The sequence below is a fragment of the Hibiscus syriacus genome, unplaced genomic scaffold (assembly GCF_006381635.1).
Source record: "Hibiscus syriacus cultivar Baekdansim isolate YM2019G1 unplaced genomic scaffold, ASM638163v2 tig00111220_pilon, whole genome shotgun sequence".
NCBI lineage: Eukaryota > Viridiplantae > Streptophyta > Magnoliopsida > Malvales > Malvaceae > Hibiscus > Hibiscus syriacus.
This window is the reverse complement of record NW_024063024.1, coordinates 693,283-711,232: the sequence shown is the minus strand read 5'-3', so window position 1 is coordinate 711,232 and position 17,950 is coordinate 693,283. Positions and strand designations below refer to the sequence as shown.

Sequence of the window (17,950 nt, the reverse complement as noted above, 5' to 3'; positions counted from 1 at the left end):
TTTTAAAAATATATTTATTTACTAACACGTTATTTAATAGGATTGGATGATAGATTTTTAAAGAATGGTTAGGGTATGAATCTAGTGTTATAGATGAAGTGAATTAATTTAGTTGAATCATCTTATAACTAACTCTTATAATACATTATTTGAATAAATTGAATGATTATTTTATAATATTTAGAAAATTCAACGATCAGATCATGATTTAAATATAATTTAATGACCTATAATGTAATTTATACGAAAATAAAAGAAAACCGAGTCCTACTTGGATAACACGGCGCCGTATCCCGACATCCACATAGGTTGAATCCATCCAATCGGACTTTTTTCAAAACCATTTTTCCAATTACCATTTATTTATAAAGACGAAACATCTCTTTTGATTTGCCTTAAATCACTCCTCCTCCTCCTTCCGCCATGACAAAGCCGCCAACGCCGTCAAACATCGACCTCTGGTCCATCCGATCCGAATGCAATCGTATAATCAAGGCCCACTCCCGCCACCTCCATGCTACCATTTTCATCTTTCTCTTCCCCATCTCTCTCTCCTTACTCTTCTATCAAGTCTTCCCCATTAAAACCCTTCTCTTCAATCTCCTTTACACCCTCACCATTCCCGTACTCTCTCTCTTCGCCACCGGTTCCACCATCTACAGCGTTTTCCACGGCTTTCACGGTCAACCAGTCAAACTTTCATCCTCTATCAAGACAGCTTTCACTTCCTTCTTCCCTCTCCTCTCAACTTGGCTTGTAACCCAGCTTATCATTTCTGGGATCGCTTTAATTCTTGGTTTGGCCTTTTTCTCATTATACAAAGCAACCCGAGTTGATTACTCTTCACCTTATTTCATTCTCCTTTGCCTTGCTTACGCGATCACTCTCATGTTTATTGTGGTTTATTTACAAGTGAAGTGGATATTCGCTTATGTTATCGTCGTAGTTGAATCAAGCTGGGGACTTGAACCACTGAAACGAAGTCAAAGCTTGGTTAAAGGAACGAAAGGGGTTGCTTTTAAGATTATACTGCAATGGGCCTTCTTCTGTTGGATTGGTGGCTGGAGCTCAATGTTATTAGGTTTGGTTGATTCAGCCGGTGATAAATGGAAACCTTGGCCATCATATGTTATTAAGATTTCCACCATTCCCGCTGCCTCCTACTACCCGTTGTATATGCTTTCTTACTTGGTTATGAATACAGTTTTCTATATGAATTCCAAAGCACTGCATGTAGGAGAGTATGTAAGTTTGTCATCTGATGATGATGGGACAGTTTCTAATGTTATTTCAAACGTTTAAGCTTTGATGAAAACAGGTGTCGTTTCACTTGTATGTGTTGCTGTTCTTGTTTCGTTAGTTGTAATAAAACTGCTTGTAGCCTGCCTTGTATACGGGCACTTTGAGATTTAATAAATGTGAAGTGTGTGCAGTATTTTCTCCTCGCCTCCCTTATTTGTTTCATTTACCAACTTCCTTTATTTTCTTAAAATCTATTCATTAAATACTTTAAAGTAAACTGTTTTTTATTTCAATTAAACTATTATATTGATTTGATATCATGCCTCTCACAGTTATTTCAAAATCAAAAAATAAATCTACAAGGGGATAGGTGTTGTCAATAATTAATAAAAATTCTAAATAAATATTACCTTTATATCAACCTCAAACTATTTTAAAAATAATAATAAGCATAAATTTATACTATTACATTAACAATTTTATAGGTTCTCTACTTTGTAACTCATTATTAACTCATTTAATCATGTAAAATAGCTAAATAAGTTGAATAATAAATTAATTAATGTAATAAACTTTATCATTTTACCAACAATCAGTTGGTATAGTAGGATTAGACACTAGATTCTTTAAGTAATGTTGGGAGTTCGAATCATGGTGTTTGCGAATGGAGCAAGCTGGGTTGAGAGGGTCACCCTCGCCTATGCAGTACCCGATTTGGATTAGTCGATCAATAAATCGAATACGTGATTAATTCAAAAAATTCTAAAAAGTATATAAATGTGATATGTGTCACTTAACAATTTATCTATCTTACATACGTTTAATTCTAAAAAAATCCTAATAAATCAACCCATATGAGTCATATAAACTTTACCAAAATAAAAATTATTTGATTATTATTTTTAGCGATCTTCCATCTAAATTAAAAGGAGTGAAATATCGGTTATAAAATTTATATTTTCCATTAAACAAGTGTATAATGTTTTCACAAATGTATTATCTAGGTAAAATAGCCCATTAACAAAGTCATATCGATTAATTGACTTAAAGTTTATATTTAACTCAAAATCATTTTTGTTTTGATGAACTAATATTCAATGGGTTCCTTGCAAGCGTAGGAACCAAGTCAAGCAAGAGGACTTGGCTAATATAAGGAACAACGACTTCTCCTTTGACAATAGTTTCTCTTGTAAGAATAAGTGAAGCTATGCAGGAAACTTCTCTTTTATTGGTGTTTTTTTTTCTTGATAGTAAAATTAATATTTATTATTTATTTATTAAAATAATATTTATTGTAGGTCTTTATGTTATGTCAAGGTCCAGATTAAATTAAAAAATTAACGACGTTAAATTGTAGGGAAAATTTTCAAATATGTAAAGAGCACAGGGGTTGATAGCAGAATTAGACCTATGTATTGTTTAAGTTGACCCTTAATGGCGTATGGCAACTTCTATTCCACGCTGAAACCATGGTGTCTGACTTTTCTTAGAGCCAATTTTTCCATGGAGACGCGGTATAAAAACAAAAGCATCTCATTGGCTTTGCCACAATCATCTCCCCGGTCTTCTTCCATGGCAGCGCCACCGTCTCCTCCGTCAAACATCGGCCTCTGGACCATCCTATCCGAATCTAACCGCATACTCAGGGCGCAACCCTGGAACCTCCAAGCTCTCTTCCTCCTCTTCCTCCTCCCTTTCTCTTTCTTATTATCCCTATACCCCTTCATAGCTAAACTCTTCTCTCCCACCATCGAATCCCACCTCAGCTTCCTTCAACAAAATCCATCCATCAAACCCTTCATCCTCAACCTCATTTACTCCCTCATCATCTCCTTCTTCTCCAACTTCTCCGTTGGTTCCATCACTTACAGCGTTTTCCATGGCTTTCATGGTCAACCCGTCAAGCTTTCATCCGCCATTAAAGCAGCTTTCACTTCCTTCTTCCCTCTCCTCTTAACTTCCTTTGTACAATCTCTTATCATTTCTGGAATCGATTTAATTATTGGTTTAGTCTTTTTTGCATTACTCATGGAAACCCAAGTTTTTTACTCGCCATCTTATTATGTCGTTCTCCTTTCTCTTGCTTATGCGATCATTATCATGTTTGTTTTGTTATATTTACAAGTGAATTGGATATTTGCTTATGTTATCGTCGTGGTTGAATCAAGTTGGGGACTTAAACCTTTAAAACGAAGTCAAATTTTAGTTAAAGGGATCAAAGGGGTTGCTTTGAAGATTTTACTTTTTTTCGGCTTCTGCGGTTCGATCAATGTATTGCGCTCAATTATGCAATCGGGTGATTTAACTGGTGATGAGTGGAAAAGTTGGGACTTTATTTGGAATATTGTCGGCACTACCGCATTGTACATGGTGATTATGATTTATAATTTGGCTGCATATACAGTTTTCTATGTATATTCCAAGGCTGAAGAATTTGGAGGGCAATATGTAAGTTTGCCTTTTGATGACGATGGCAAAGTTCCAAATGTTGTCTCAATCGTTTAAGCTTTGATGAAAAACAGCAGATTTTTTTAGGTTTGTTTATGTTGTGTTGTTGCTGTTCTGTTTACTGTTTTGTATGAAAAATGTGTGAACTGTAAGAAGAGATGCTTCAGATTCGTAAGAAACAATAAAAATGTTCATTCTCTTTGCATTTGAAACATTTGGTGAAACTTTGCACTTATGTTTTTACCAGAAACTTAGGAATGTTCAGTAGTTAAGTACAATGGAGTACATTACAAGAAATTTATACTATTGTGATAAATTTAATTTTGTTATTATTAGTAGATTTTTGGTGATAAAATAAACAATCGGCATTAGATTAAAAAATGATATACAATTATGACAAAAGATAAAATTGTCATAATAATTTGTCACAATTAGTAAACATATGTAACATATGGTGACAAAATAAATTTTATTACAAATTTTTATCACAAATATTTCCCTCCAATTTTTTGGCGTCAAATTGAATGAATATAGTGACAACTTTTTGAAACAAAAAGTTTTAGTAACTATGACAGAAAAATTTGTCACAACAAATAATAGGATTTAAATTTGTTGTGACAAATTTTGTTTGTAATTATATATTTTAATTATAGTGACAAAATGTATAGTCACAAATTATTATCTCTAATTTTTGGTACAAAAACAAAATCATATAGTGACATGTTTTGTAACTATAAGTTATAATTATTGTTACAAAAAAATTGTCACAACAAATAATGAGATTCAAGTTTTTAATAAAAAATAATGTTTGTTGTTATATGTTTTAATTATAGTGACAAAATATATTGTTACAAAGATTTCCCTCCATATTTTTTTGCGTCAAGAAAATCATATAGTGACAAATTTTGTAACTATAAGTGTTAATAATTATTATAAAAAATATTGTCACAAAAAATAATGATATTCACATTTTGTGAAAAATTATATTAGTAGTTATAAATTTTAATTATAGTGATAGCATATATTAATTGGCATAACTATTTTTCTTCATTTTTTTGTTTTAAAAGTTATATTGACAATTTTTATAATTATAATTTATAGTTATCGTTCTAGAAAAAATTATCACATCAAATAATAAAATTCAAGTTTTTTGTATTAAAATATTTTTGTACTTATATATTTTAATCATTATGAAAAAAACATATTATCATAACCACTTCTCCCTACTTTTTAGTGTCAAAAATGTTATATAGTAACAAAATATATTGTAATTAATAAAATTTAAGTTTTTTGTAATTAATTATTTTTGTAGTTATATATTTTAATCATTATGAAAACTTATATTATCATAATTATTTCTTCCTATTTTTGGTGCAACAATGTTATATAGTGACAAGTTTTGTAACTATATGTAATATTTATTGTTATAGAAAAATTATCACAAAAAAATTATTTTTTTAATTAATAAAAGATTCAAGTTTTTTATAAAAGAAAATTATGTTTGCAATTATATATTTAATTATAATGATAAAATATAATTATTATTATTATTATAAAAAAATGTTCAAAATTTTTAATTTTTTTATAGTATATATTTATAATTAAATGGATTTTCAAATAAAATATAATAACAAAATATATTATCAAAAAGTTCAAAGGCTTGTTTATTTATTAAAAATCATTATTTTAAAATTAAAATTTAAAATACACAAAAAAAAATAGTAAAAATAAAAATTAAATTGCTAAAAAATTGAACTATATATATATATATATTGAATTGGGGATGAACAAGTTAACTTAAGCCCTCAGGTAAGGTGGTCTGTGTAAGTCTTGAACAATATATATTAACCATAATTGGACAAATTTCCTATTAAATTTTTTACATTAAGTTTAGATAAAGTTTAGTTCCATTTATCATGTTATATTCACTACAATACTCTTCTTAGTTGTATAAATATTTTTAATATTTTTTATTATATAGTTTCATAATGGTTAATGATAGAAGCTTTTGGTTAAATGGTTATGTTAATTGTTTTTTTCCTAAGTTTGAGGGTCGCATTGAATGCAACAATAATTTGATGCCAAATTGATTTTTTTAATGTACAAGAGCCTTATGTATCTTTTTTCTGAAAAATTAATATAAATTAAATAAATATTAATCGGATATCGATGACCCGAAAATACAAGTACCTAGGTTTTATGGGTACCCAACTTATGGGTGCCCACAAATTATTGGTTGAGACATAGACCGAGTTTTTGACACCCAAAAATTTTGAATACCTGAAAAAGCGAGTACCTAGATATGAACATCCCTAACTAATATTGATGATAAAAAAATCATGTATTAAATTTACTATGATTATTTTTATTAACTATAACACATCAAAGTTTAACCATAAATTATTTTTAATACACAAATTTTATATATGATTTTTATCTTTTTTATTAATAATTAATATTATTATCATTATTGATTTATTTTATATTTTAATATTATATGAATCTCTTCATAATCATCATGTTCTGAAGATTATACTTTTATTATTTTAAACAAAACAGTGAGGCATTATCATAAATAGTAAAGAAACATTATGTGACCAAATTAACCTGAAAAATTTTAGTGACCTTAAAAATATTAACTTAACATCCTTAATATATATATATATATATATATATATATATAATATCCCAAACTACGGGTTAGTGATCAAATTGTAAAACTTCAGAATTTGGTGATTAAAGTAGAATAGTTGAATAGTTCAATGACTTATTTGAAAATATTCTATGAAGGATTGTTAGTAATTATGAAATTAATTAAAGGGAAAAATGATCAATTGACTTGGAAATAAATTAAAAATAGGAAATGATAAGGATATATATACACGTGGGGATTGTGGGAAAGGAAAACAAAGTTTTCCAGAGAATTCTCCATCTTTCTCTCTCTCCACCGTGAACCAAGGTAGCAAGGGTGAGTTTTCTGTTTAGCTGATTATTTGTTGATTTTTAAGAGTGGATTTTGATCCTTAGGTGATACTTAAGCTTAAGGAAATCTTAAGTTGTCTTATAATCAAAAGATGAAGAAGTTATAAGAGATTAAAGAGAAAGATTTCTAAATGAATTTATGGAAAAGAGTTGATAAGTTGAATTCGAAACTAAATTTGACTTTTCATAGATGTGAATAAGAAGTTACAAGTCTTGATACTAAGTTTGGATAACATGGAAAATTTAGTAAGATTCTTGGTTTTAAGAATTTGGATGATATATGGGAGATAGTAAAGTGTTGGAATGATAGAGGTTAGTTAAAATGGTTATAGTTGAGTTTGGTAATATAAAAAGGACTTTATATGAGAAAACCGAATAAAGAGTTGTTGAATTTTCGGGTGTAAAGGTCTGTTCTGGACAGGGTGTATCGGTACACTATAAATAGGTATCGATACACTAAGACCAATTTTTGAAGAACAGTTAATGGTATATCAATACATTCAAGGGTGTACCGATACCTGTGTATCGATACACACACAAGCATGTATCAATACCTATGAATTTCGAACCCAATTTGGGTACCGATACACCCATGGTGTACCGATACCCCCTAAAGAGAAAAATGTATTTTGGTTCATTAAGTTAGCTTAAGTTATTCGTATCTAATTATAAGATTTAGGCTTCTGATAATCGTCTTGAAAATTATATTTATGTAGATATTGAACCTAATCAAGTTAAGATTTGATCGAAAGAAAGGAAATCATAAAAGTAGATTTGGAACATAGTAAGACCAAGGTGAGTGCATCTTATTTGGCATATGATGTTAAATGGAAATAAGACTTGCGATAAGTCTATTTCCAATGATAAAATGCTTGAATTCATAGATAGAAGTATGCTTTAGTTATGATTCATATGGGTGTATGAGCATATGTGTTTATATGTTAGTGTGAATGTTACAGGATATAAATATGTATATAAATTTATGAACTTATATGACTATGAGATGTAAATGTGATATGTGAACATAAAAGATTAAGTGACATGAATTAGTGATCATATGGAAACAAGAACATGTGAAATGAAAAATATGATAAAAAGATATGGAACTCTATAAGAGTATTACATGATATGTGATGAAAAGCTATAAGTTATGTGCCTATGTGATAGAAATAAATGATTAACCTAGTAATAATGCCCATGTTATGTGATGTGAGAATCATAGGTATAGTTGGCATGCCAAGAGTCGAGGGTTCTTAGGTCTTTCGAGACATACAAAGATCCTCCGAGATATTCATAGGTCATTTAGGACAAAATTTCACATGCCCCTAGTGGGACCCCATACGAGTTGTGATGACAGCATATGTGCACAACCTCAATGTACTTGCATACCATAAGTTCTTAGTAATGTGTATGGGCCTATAGAATATATGAAAAAAGGTTGCATGATTGTATGTTATCATGTTATTATTGTTTGTATTGAGTCACATATGCACATGAATTAATAAAGAGATAATGATAAATAAATATTGTGATATGAAAAATCTTATAGAAAGTATAAGAATATGTGGTTAAAAGATAAGGAGGTTAATGATGATCTATGCTTATGTATTTATTTATTGATATGTAATTTGATATGATTTTATATGGTGTGGTGAATTGAAGTGAGTTTGAATAGCATGATAGAATATAGTATGCATACATTGTTATATGTTATAAAGTGGATTATATGTTTATGATGTCTCACTAAGTCTATGACTTAGCGTGTAAGCATTTTTACACGTAGGTTTAGAAGAGCAAGAGGATCAAGAATAGGAATTTGCAGAGTAACATATCTCCACTCAAAGACCAGATCAGAAGTAAATTCACAGTATGCATTTTGTTGGGTCAAAAGAGTTGGCATGTAAAAAAAGTGTGTACCTTACGAATGCTCTGATCAAATTTTGTAATGTTTTGAACTTAACTGTGTAAATATAGTTTTTGTGTTAATAAAAGTTTAAATTTCATATAGTTTTTATGAATGTATATGCTTTGAAAAGTCAATGTGACTTCTCGAACTCGTATTTGGGTCGGGTGAGGGTTAGGGGTGTTACAATATATATATATATATATATATATATATATATATATATATATATATATATATATATATATATACACACCTAACTATAGATTATCTTAACCCTAATTTTAAACCTAAATCCGTCGCCTCAAATTGTTTCAACCTTCTCCCAAATCTTTACTTCACCTCACAGGCAGAATTCAAATGAACCATATCCATTGATGGCCACCATGCAGCGCAATTCTCACTTCCAGACTCACTGCCGACCACAACCAAGGGAAAACCAAAAACACCAGAACCCTTATCCTTGCCTTCTAACCCAGCTTTTCTCCTTCGACAGGACCTGCACGGTTCAACACCGCGGGCAATCGACGCATCCCTCACCACCACCAACGGTGGTCGGGGAAGCCTAGACCTATACAATGAACCCGAAACCACCACTTTCTCTCCTCTAACTCTTAATCGAACCTAAGATTAACATGCAAGCCCCCTATCTCCTAAATGAATCAACGGTTCAACTCCCAAACCCCGACATTCAACTCTGGCGACGATCTCCGATGGAAAGACCCCTAAAGGCTCAGGCTTCTTCCTTTACTCCGACGACGACCCCGATGAAGAACTCCTATGAACTCAAGTAAACTCACGAAACCCTTCTCTTTATTTTTCATTTTATTGTTATTTTTTTGGTTCGAAACAAACATGTCCACATAGCATACGGAAAATGGAAAAGAGATGGAGAATACCTAAAATGTTTCGATTGATTTCGCGTTGCAATAAAGAAATGAAATAGGGGGAAGCTTATTTCTGTTTATTACATCTGAAAAATGGTAAAGATTTCCCTTACAAAATTTCCTTCGAATTGGAAAAAGATTGCAATGTTTTCTCTATGTGAAAGAAAAGAAAAAAAGATAAATTTTGATTTGGGGTTTTCATAAAAATCCGTTTACAAGGATTCATTCGTCCAAAAAAATGCCTCTCTCATTTCTTTTTTTTTTTTTCTGTTTTCGTGTGCATGTGTGATAGGACGTGGATGATCTTTCTGAGGTTGCTGGTAGTGCTGGCATGGAGGTTTGGGATAGCGACGGCAGAGTCATAGAAACCTTAGGTGACTTTTGGTTCGTTGGAATTTTTTTTTTCTTCAGAGAATTGAAATCTTGAAATCCAATTCAATATTTTATTTGGTTGGCAGGAAATGGAATTAGAATGTAATTTCATATTCTGTTTGGTTCGCAGACATACCAGATGAATTTGATTTCAATAATGTAAAATGACAGAATTGTTCTTGTTTTTTTACTTTATTTTAGTTTGTTTTACAACTTACATTTAGTATTATACTATAAAAAAATTAAATTTTCATTTTATTGATTAATTATTCATTTCAATAAATTATAAAAATCATGTTAATAAACATCATAATAAAATCATCGCAATCAAAATATGTTAATAAGTTATTAAAAGATATAGCAATATTTCGATATATTCCAATCGGAGTATGTTAATTAGTTACCAAAAATTATACCAAATACTATTTTTATTCAATATATGAATTAGAAACCTGACACGACACGAAATAATAAAAAAATTATTTTTATTCAATAAAAACATGACTTAATTGAAAAAAATTATATATAGAGAGGTATTATTGTAATTATTCCTAAATATATAAGGTAAAATTATATATTTTTTTCGGGTCGGGTCCAATTTTTTCACCCTAAATCCGGACCCGACCCGACCCAAATATCACACTTAAAAAACCCGACCCAAATATCACACTTAAAAAAATCTGACCCGAACAAAATAAAGTTTCACCCGACCCGACCCGAATATATGAATTAGAAATCCGATCCGACCCGAAATAATAAAAAAATATTTTTATTCCATAAAAACAGTGACTTAATTGAAAAAAAAATTATATATAGAGGGGTATTATTGTAATTATTTCTAAATATATAAGGTAAAATTATATATATTTTCGGGTCGGGTATTTTTCACCCTAAACCCAAACTCGACCCGACCCGAATATCACACTTAAAAAATCGACCCGACCCGACCAAAATAATGTTTCACCCGATCCGACCTGAATTTATGAATTAGAAACCCGACCCAACCCGAAATAATAAAAAAATATTTTTATTCAATATATGAATAAATTACTAAAAGATTGATTAAGGTAGTATGGTCAAATTTCAATTCCCTCCAACAAAGGAATTGAATTCCATCCATTCTTGGATGGAATTCACTTTTCCTCATTTGATGGAAAGTTGAAGCCATGAGGGATTTCAATTCTCTTGGAAAACTTGAACCAAACATGGGAAAGTAGTGGAATTGGATTTCAATTCCCACCAATTCCAAGGGATTCATGCCAACCAAACGGTACATTAGGGTTTCATTTTGGTTACTATTTGAGTCTTATTTGTGGGATTTGGACTTTTGGTTGCTCGTAAGTCATTGTGGGGACTATTAGGGTATTAAATGCCCCAAATTTGTATTAGATTTTTTTCTTTTTTTTAAGAGAAAATAACCTAAGTGATCAAAAATCCCAGATAATATACGATTTTGACCAACTTTTTTTGGATTTGTGAAAATGACCAACAAAATCGTAATGCGATCTCTAATTCGCATTGCGATCTCCACTATCGCAAATTCGCGTTGCATTTCGCGTTGCGATAGTTGAAAATCGCGTTGCGATAGTCTACAGTTGTCGTTGCGATTTTCCAAATTCGTTGCGATAGTGGACAGTTGTTGTTGCGATAGTTTACAAATTCGTTGCGATATTCTACAGTTGTCGTTGCGATTTTCCAAATTCGTTGCGAAAATTCGTTGTGATAGTTAAAAAAAAGATTTTGTTTCTTAAGAATTTTCTCTAAAAAGATAGTATCCGCGCGGACGTGTCGAAGACACGTATTACCACGACCACGACCACGAGACGAGACGGACAGCGGCGGCGGCGCGTGAGAGTCCCCCTTGTTCTCTATCACTCAACAAGGAAGTGGGAAAGCCAAGCCTTAAATACCATTCCCAATAGTGTTTCCAATACTATGTGGGATTGAGCATTACCAACACTTGTTTTCAATACAATGTGATTATTCAGGAAACAATTATGCATCTTAAAACAACTGAATCAGCAACCAATTGCATTAGTATTATACGATTAAATATGTCATAATTAAAAGTCAATCTACAATCAATCGCGATTATTGCAATTTTAAACAAAACATTTAAAAATAATATCACTATTTAAGGCTCAATCCCACATAGTATTGGGAACAAGTGTTGGTAATGCTCAAATCCCACATAGTATTGGAAACACTATTGGGAATGGTATTTAAGGCTTGGCTTTCCCACTTCCTTGTTGAGTGATAGAGAACAAGGGGGACTCTCGCGCGCCGCCGCCGCTGCCGTCCGTCTCGTCTCGTCTCTTCTCGGGTCGGGTCGTGATCGTGGTCGTGGTCGTGGTCGTGGTAATACGTGTCTTCAACACGTCCGCGCGGATACTATCTTTTTAGAGAAAATTCTTAAGAAACAAAATCTTTTTTTTAACTATCACAACGAATTTGGAAAATCGCAACGACAACTGTAGACTATCGCAACAACAACTGTAGACTATCGCAACGAATTTAGAAAATCGCAACGAATTTGAAAAATCGCAATGACAACTGTAGACTATCGCAACGCGAAATGGAAAATTGTGTTGCGATTTTCAACTATCGCAACGCGAATTTGCGATAGTGGAGATCGTATTGCGATTTTGTTGGTCATTTTCGCAAATCCAAAAAAAGTTGATCAAAATCGTATATTATCTGAGATTTTTTGTCACTGAGGTTATTTTCTCTTTTTTTAATGTATATACGGATAAAAAATAATGATTTTAGTCACAATAATATATTAAAAATTTAATCAAAATATATTAAATTTAATCAAAATAAAAAGTTATGTTAGATTTATTTCGTTATAATATTTTCTCAAAATAACAATTATGTTATTTTTTAAAAAAATTTGTTTAGTCATAATAACAATTTACATCAAATATTAATTTCTCAATATAAAAAATTAGGACAAATAACATTATTTCACTATTACTATAATAAATTGTAACACATTTATTTAGTTACAATAACACAGTAAATTTAGTCAAAATAAAAAATTATGTCAAATTTATTTTGTTACAAAATTTTATTAAAATAAAATTTGTGACAAATTTATTTAATCAAAATATTAATTTATAAAAAAATATTAATTTCTCAATATAAAAAATTGTGACAAAGTAATATTCTTTCACAATAACAAATTGCAATAAAATTATTTAGTTATAGAAAAAAATTATAGAAAATATTTAATGACGAAATAAAAGTAGTGAGAAATTAAATTTTGTTCTAACATGTCTTTTTGTCACGAAAACCTTTTTTATTTAATGTCATAATTTAAATTAATTATGACAAATTTTATTTTTTGTGATAAATAAATATTTTGTCTCTATATTTTACATTTAGTGGCGAAATAGAAACTGTGACAAATAATTTTTGTTATCTTATTTATTTTCGGCATAAAAACTTTTTATATTTGATGTTAAAATATAAGTTAGTTATAACAAAATTTAGTTATCGTGACGAAATGGTTAATTATTGTGACAAATATTTTATTACGATAAGTTAATTATAGTAACACAATTTCATTGTTACAATAAATACTATAAAATGGAAACAAACATAATTTTGTCACAATATACTTTACATGAAAAGGTTGTTATAATAAACGTGGTAACAAATAAAATTAGTCGAAATAAATTTATCATGACAAATTTAATACTTTTAGTGATAAATAATTTTGTTAGAACAATCAAAATTTCTTGTAGTAGTATTATAGCAAGAACATATCGAAAACCCTTTTTACATCCTTCTTGTCATCCCGAATGCAAGCAAACGACCAAGTCTTCGAGGATACACTAGTTGCTAGTCTTGCAACGACGGAAACCAGTGTTGCCCTTTACAGCCCTTGTCATCTGTTCTCATATTCATGGCCCATAAATTAAAGAATGAACTTTTTTATCCGAAATCAACCGACTTCATTGATCACAAGAGGTCACAGAATTCTCATATTAGCCTGGCTGGATGATGATGATGCTTTTAGTTTAACGACACTCTCATCCTGCCCAGGATCGAAAAGAATATTGCTCCAATTTGTTGATGTCTGGATAATTCTCGAAGAAACTCGATCACTATCTTCCCCACCTGATGCTTCATACCCGTCACTGGTAGACCTCGAGAAAGGAAATCCCTGGGGAGCAGCTATATTGACAGAAGGTAAACCTGTTACCTGTCTTGATTCTTCAGCTCCCGATCGAAATGGATGAATATCCTGCGAGTCTAAACTGCTCTCAGGAGAAGAGGCAACGATCCCACGATAGCTTGACGTTGCTGAGTTGGTTTGGAAAGCGCTTCGTGCTTCCAATTGCAGAGGTGCCAAACTGCTCAATGTTTCATTTAAACCTTTGTCAGTAGCTTTAAAGGAAATGTTCGTTAAGGACTCCATGGGTAGGTCAACAGGGTGGCGCACACACTTAGATGCTCGTCTTCTGCTATCAGCTCTTGAGAACACTTGTCAGCCACTGCTTCCAAAGCTACTTCCTGCTTCTAGCCCTGATGGGGCTTCACGTCTCACTACAGGCCGCAGGATTTTGGATTTTTTCCGTGCTTCAGCGGCGGCTTTTGGAACAACTTCAGCATTTAACCGTGCCATTGTCCATGTACTAATCTTAACTTCTGCCGGATTTTTCTTCTTAATAGGTTCCTCCCCTACCATTCGTTTTCCATATGAACTCACAGATGCAGTATCGGGAGGAACAACGTCAAAATAGCACCAAACATACAATACAAACAGCTGAGGCTTCAGTGTTTCAGCTTAAAAGTATACTATTTTATAAAATATAAAATTTGATATCTGTATTAATTCTTGACAAGGAATGGTTTGTTAAAATCACCTGATCTTCAAGGAAAAGCTGGGGAGGTGTACACCAGGCACCCCTACGAGCGGACTCTGGTGACCGGCAATATCTTGTTGCTCTTGCTCCTGCTCTCGTAAAGCTACTATATAGTCATATGCGCTGATTCCCTGAAACATGTTCAGGAATCACCTAATTAGCTAATTAGCTTTATCCTCATTAGGATTCGACTTTAAGAAGAAAACAGAGTATTAAAACAATAACATCCTTCACATGTTATGGAAAAAAGAAGTTGAAAGGCTTACCTTTTTCATGAGTAGAACGTGAAAGAAGAAAAGCTGTGCAATAGGAAACGTAGAAACCATAGCCAAAATGGTGCACAATGCCTGTAAATGTAAGAAATTACACTGCTTAGCTTAATGTTGTTTGATGATCTGGTAAATACTAAAGATAATAAGAATTCAGAGTTTGTAATGTATAGCGTTTAACAGAACCGGGAAATAAAGATTAAAATAAATATTGGCACAACACTTACAACCCCAATAACAAATGCAGCCGAAGAGAAACTGCTTCCTAACTTTGTTGAAATGTCTGCAGAAAACTGCTTCCGATCGATTAAACAGCATAAAAGTACAAGGATTCCAGTCGACCAGTGTAGAATAAGCTGCAACGTCAAGTCCAAGGTGGACAAATCATGTAATATGATGATTCTAATCTGATACAAACAGTGAAGAGGAATAATGAACTTACCAGTTGAAGAGCAGAAACCATGAGACTGAAAATTTGCCGGTAGTTCCTCTGGCCAATGCAATTGTTGAGCCACTAAAAATACAGGCGAACAAAAGAAGCATTAGAAGAATCATTGACGAAGTGGAAAAAAGTATCCAACAAATGAAGATCCATCAGTACCCGGCAATGATGATCGAAACGGTCAACACATTCGTCGCAGACTCTGCAATGCTTGCTATATTTGAAAACCTGCTAAGAATAATGAATTTCATAAACTATTTTCCGCTTCTTAAGCTTATGTCGCATGAGTAATGCTTTCACAAATATAAGTTCAAAAAAAAAATGAAATCTTTGAAAATTACCCAGAATTTAAAACAACAAAGACTCAAAATAACAAACACGGAGTGGATGATAAGGAAGCTGCCACCCATGCTTCCTCGTTTCCTCTGCCCGAAATGTTACGGTTCCAGAAAAAGTACAACAAAAACAGAGAAGGAAGTGGAAGTCAAATTCTGGTGGGTTTTTTTTTCTTATGTGACATTTGGTTCGCTGAAATATTTATGAGTGAATTAGAATCTGTGAAGGAATTAAAATCTGTCAAGAATTGGAATTCAATTCCATATTCTATTTGATTGGCAGAAAATAAAATTAGAATCAAATTCCATACTTTTATGAATTAAAAATCCGACCCGATCAAAATAAAGTTTTACCTGACCCGACCCGAATATATGAATTAGAAACCCGACCCGATCCGAAATAATAAAAAAATATTTTTATTCAATATATGAATAAGTTACCAAAAGATTGATGAGGGTAGTATGGTCAAATTTCAATTCCTGACAAAGTATGGAATTGGATTCCAATTCTATTTCCTGCCAATCAAACAGAATATGAAATTGGATTCTAATTCCTGACAGATTTCAATTCTTTCACATATTCTAATTCCCTCGTAAACAGTTTCTTACACTTTCCCTCATTTTCCGAGGGAAAATAAAAATCACTCATTTCAACTAGACCACCCAAGCAAACAAATGCAGCATTACACTTTCTTTTTTTATAGTTAAACTCTCACGTGCCTAATAAAAGAAATTAAAAAAATGGAAAGTGTGGAAGGAAATAAAAGAACGAGGAAGCTGAAGAAGATGGGTTTCTTTTGTAAAGCTCTTTGCTTGGCAATAAGATTTGTCTCACAACTCAAATCTTTGATTTGCCGGCTGGCCCCGTAATAACAGCATGAGAAAGATTGGTTTTTTACCTTCAAGACCCTACTTTTTTTTTAACTTTTAACTTTAATTTTTTGAGTAAACTAACTTTTTAGTCATTAAATTACGGGGTTAATTTTTTCTGACCACTAAACAAAAAATCTTATCAATTAGATATAGAAACAATGAAACAGAAAAGGGTTTGATAATGGAAAACATGTTATGGACAAATTTGAAGGTATCTATGAAAATGTGGTAATTGGTCTCGTATTGTAACATTTATCTAAACGAAATATCAAAGGAGGCCACTCTCTTTCACAGTCTAAGGAAAACAGAGTGAAAGGGTTTTTATTGCATGTATTTGTACAAACACAACCTTTCATCATTTTCTTCTGCAATTATTCATGTGTAAACAGTGTGGGCTCATTTCTGCATTAATGAAGTTGGAGGGCAAACTCATTGACGTCAGCGACGAAGTTTGAATTGAATCTTGAAAGGAGTAAATTGTATATAGGATAAACTACACCAAATGTTATTGTATTATATGTTCTGTATCAATTTTATCATTGAATTTTTAATTGTTTTAATTTCATTATTAAATTTTATTTTAATATTCAATGTAAGTATTAGATTGTTAAATCATTAATAATGTGATGATATGTTCTTTTTTTTCATAACTTTTGTATATTCATTTTGTCACAAAATTTTATTTTACATACCAATCTAGTTATTATCAGTCAAAAATCACCGTTGTCCAATCAATTGCGCCTGTCATTAGTCATCACTCGCAACAAAATCAATATCAAAATGTTTTCATTTCACACCTTTTTATTCTTCTCAAATTTATTTTCAACGAACCCATTTAAAATCAATAAAAATCAATATGAAGATTTATCATTTTAATACCATAATATCTTTTGACACTCGTCCGATAAGACTAGTTTCAATGTAAGTTAATGGTCTTCTTAAATAAATGTTTATCACTATTTGAATTTTCAGACAATCTCCTTAAATCCATCAAAATCAATAAAAACCCTCAAACTAGAGCATTAGAATGTCGAACTATTAGATTGTTTTTCTTTAATTTTAAGTGAGTTTCATGCAAAATCAATCCAAGGAGAAGAGAGATAAGTGAAATACAAACGCTTTTATATCGATCTTTTTGCGAATAATAATCAAAGATGGATTGTGATTGATTGACGACGACAACAATTAACAGATAATGACTAAATGGGTATGTAAATTAAAGTTCACTATCTAAAATTGAAACATTTTAACTTTAGTAATAAGATCAATACGCAAACTAAAATATTATATTTGCACACATTGACACCAAACTGTCACAGCGTC

At 31.4% G+C, this 17,950-nt stretch overlaps 3 protein-coding genes across 3 annotated transcripts; 2 read left to right on the top strand and 1 right to left on the bottom strand.

The window, feature by feature from the left end:
• The first annotated feature begins 423 nt into the window (after positions 1-423).
• On the top strand, positions 424-1,302 carry LOC120156489. The gene has a single exon (XM_039167800.1). The coding sequence runs from the start codon at positions 424-426 to the stop codon at positions 1,300-1,302; it is 879 nt and encodes a 292-aa protein (XP_039023731.1).
• Positions 1,303-3,270: 1,968 nt separating this feature from the next.
• LOC120156488 lies at positions 3,271-3,747 on the top strand. The gene has a single exon (XM_039167799.1). It carries the CDS (start codon positions 3,271-3,273, stop codon positions 3,745-3,747), a length of 477 nt encoding a protein of 158 aa, XP_039023730.1.
• A 10,063-nt stretch (positions 3,748-13,810) lies between these two features.
• On the bottom strand, positions 13,811-14,260 carry LOC120156487 (probable protein S-acyltransferase 22). The gene has a single exon (XM_039167798.1). It carries the CDS (start codon positions 14,258-14,260, stop codon positions 13,811-13,813), a length of 450 nt encoding a protein of 149 aa, XP_039023729.1.
• Between the last annotated feature and the right edge of the window lie 3,690 nt (positions 14,261-17,950).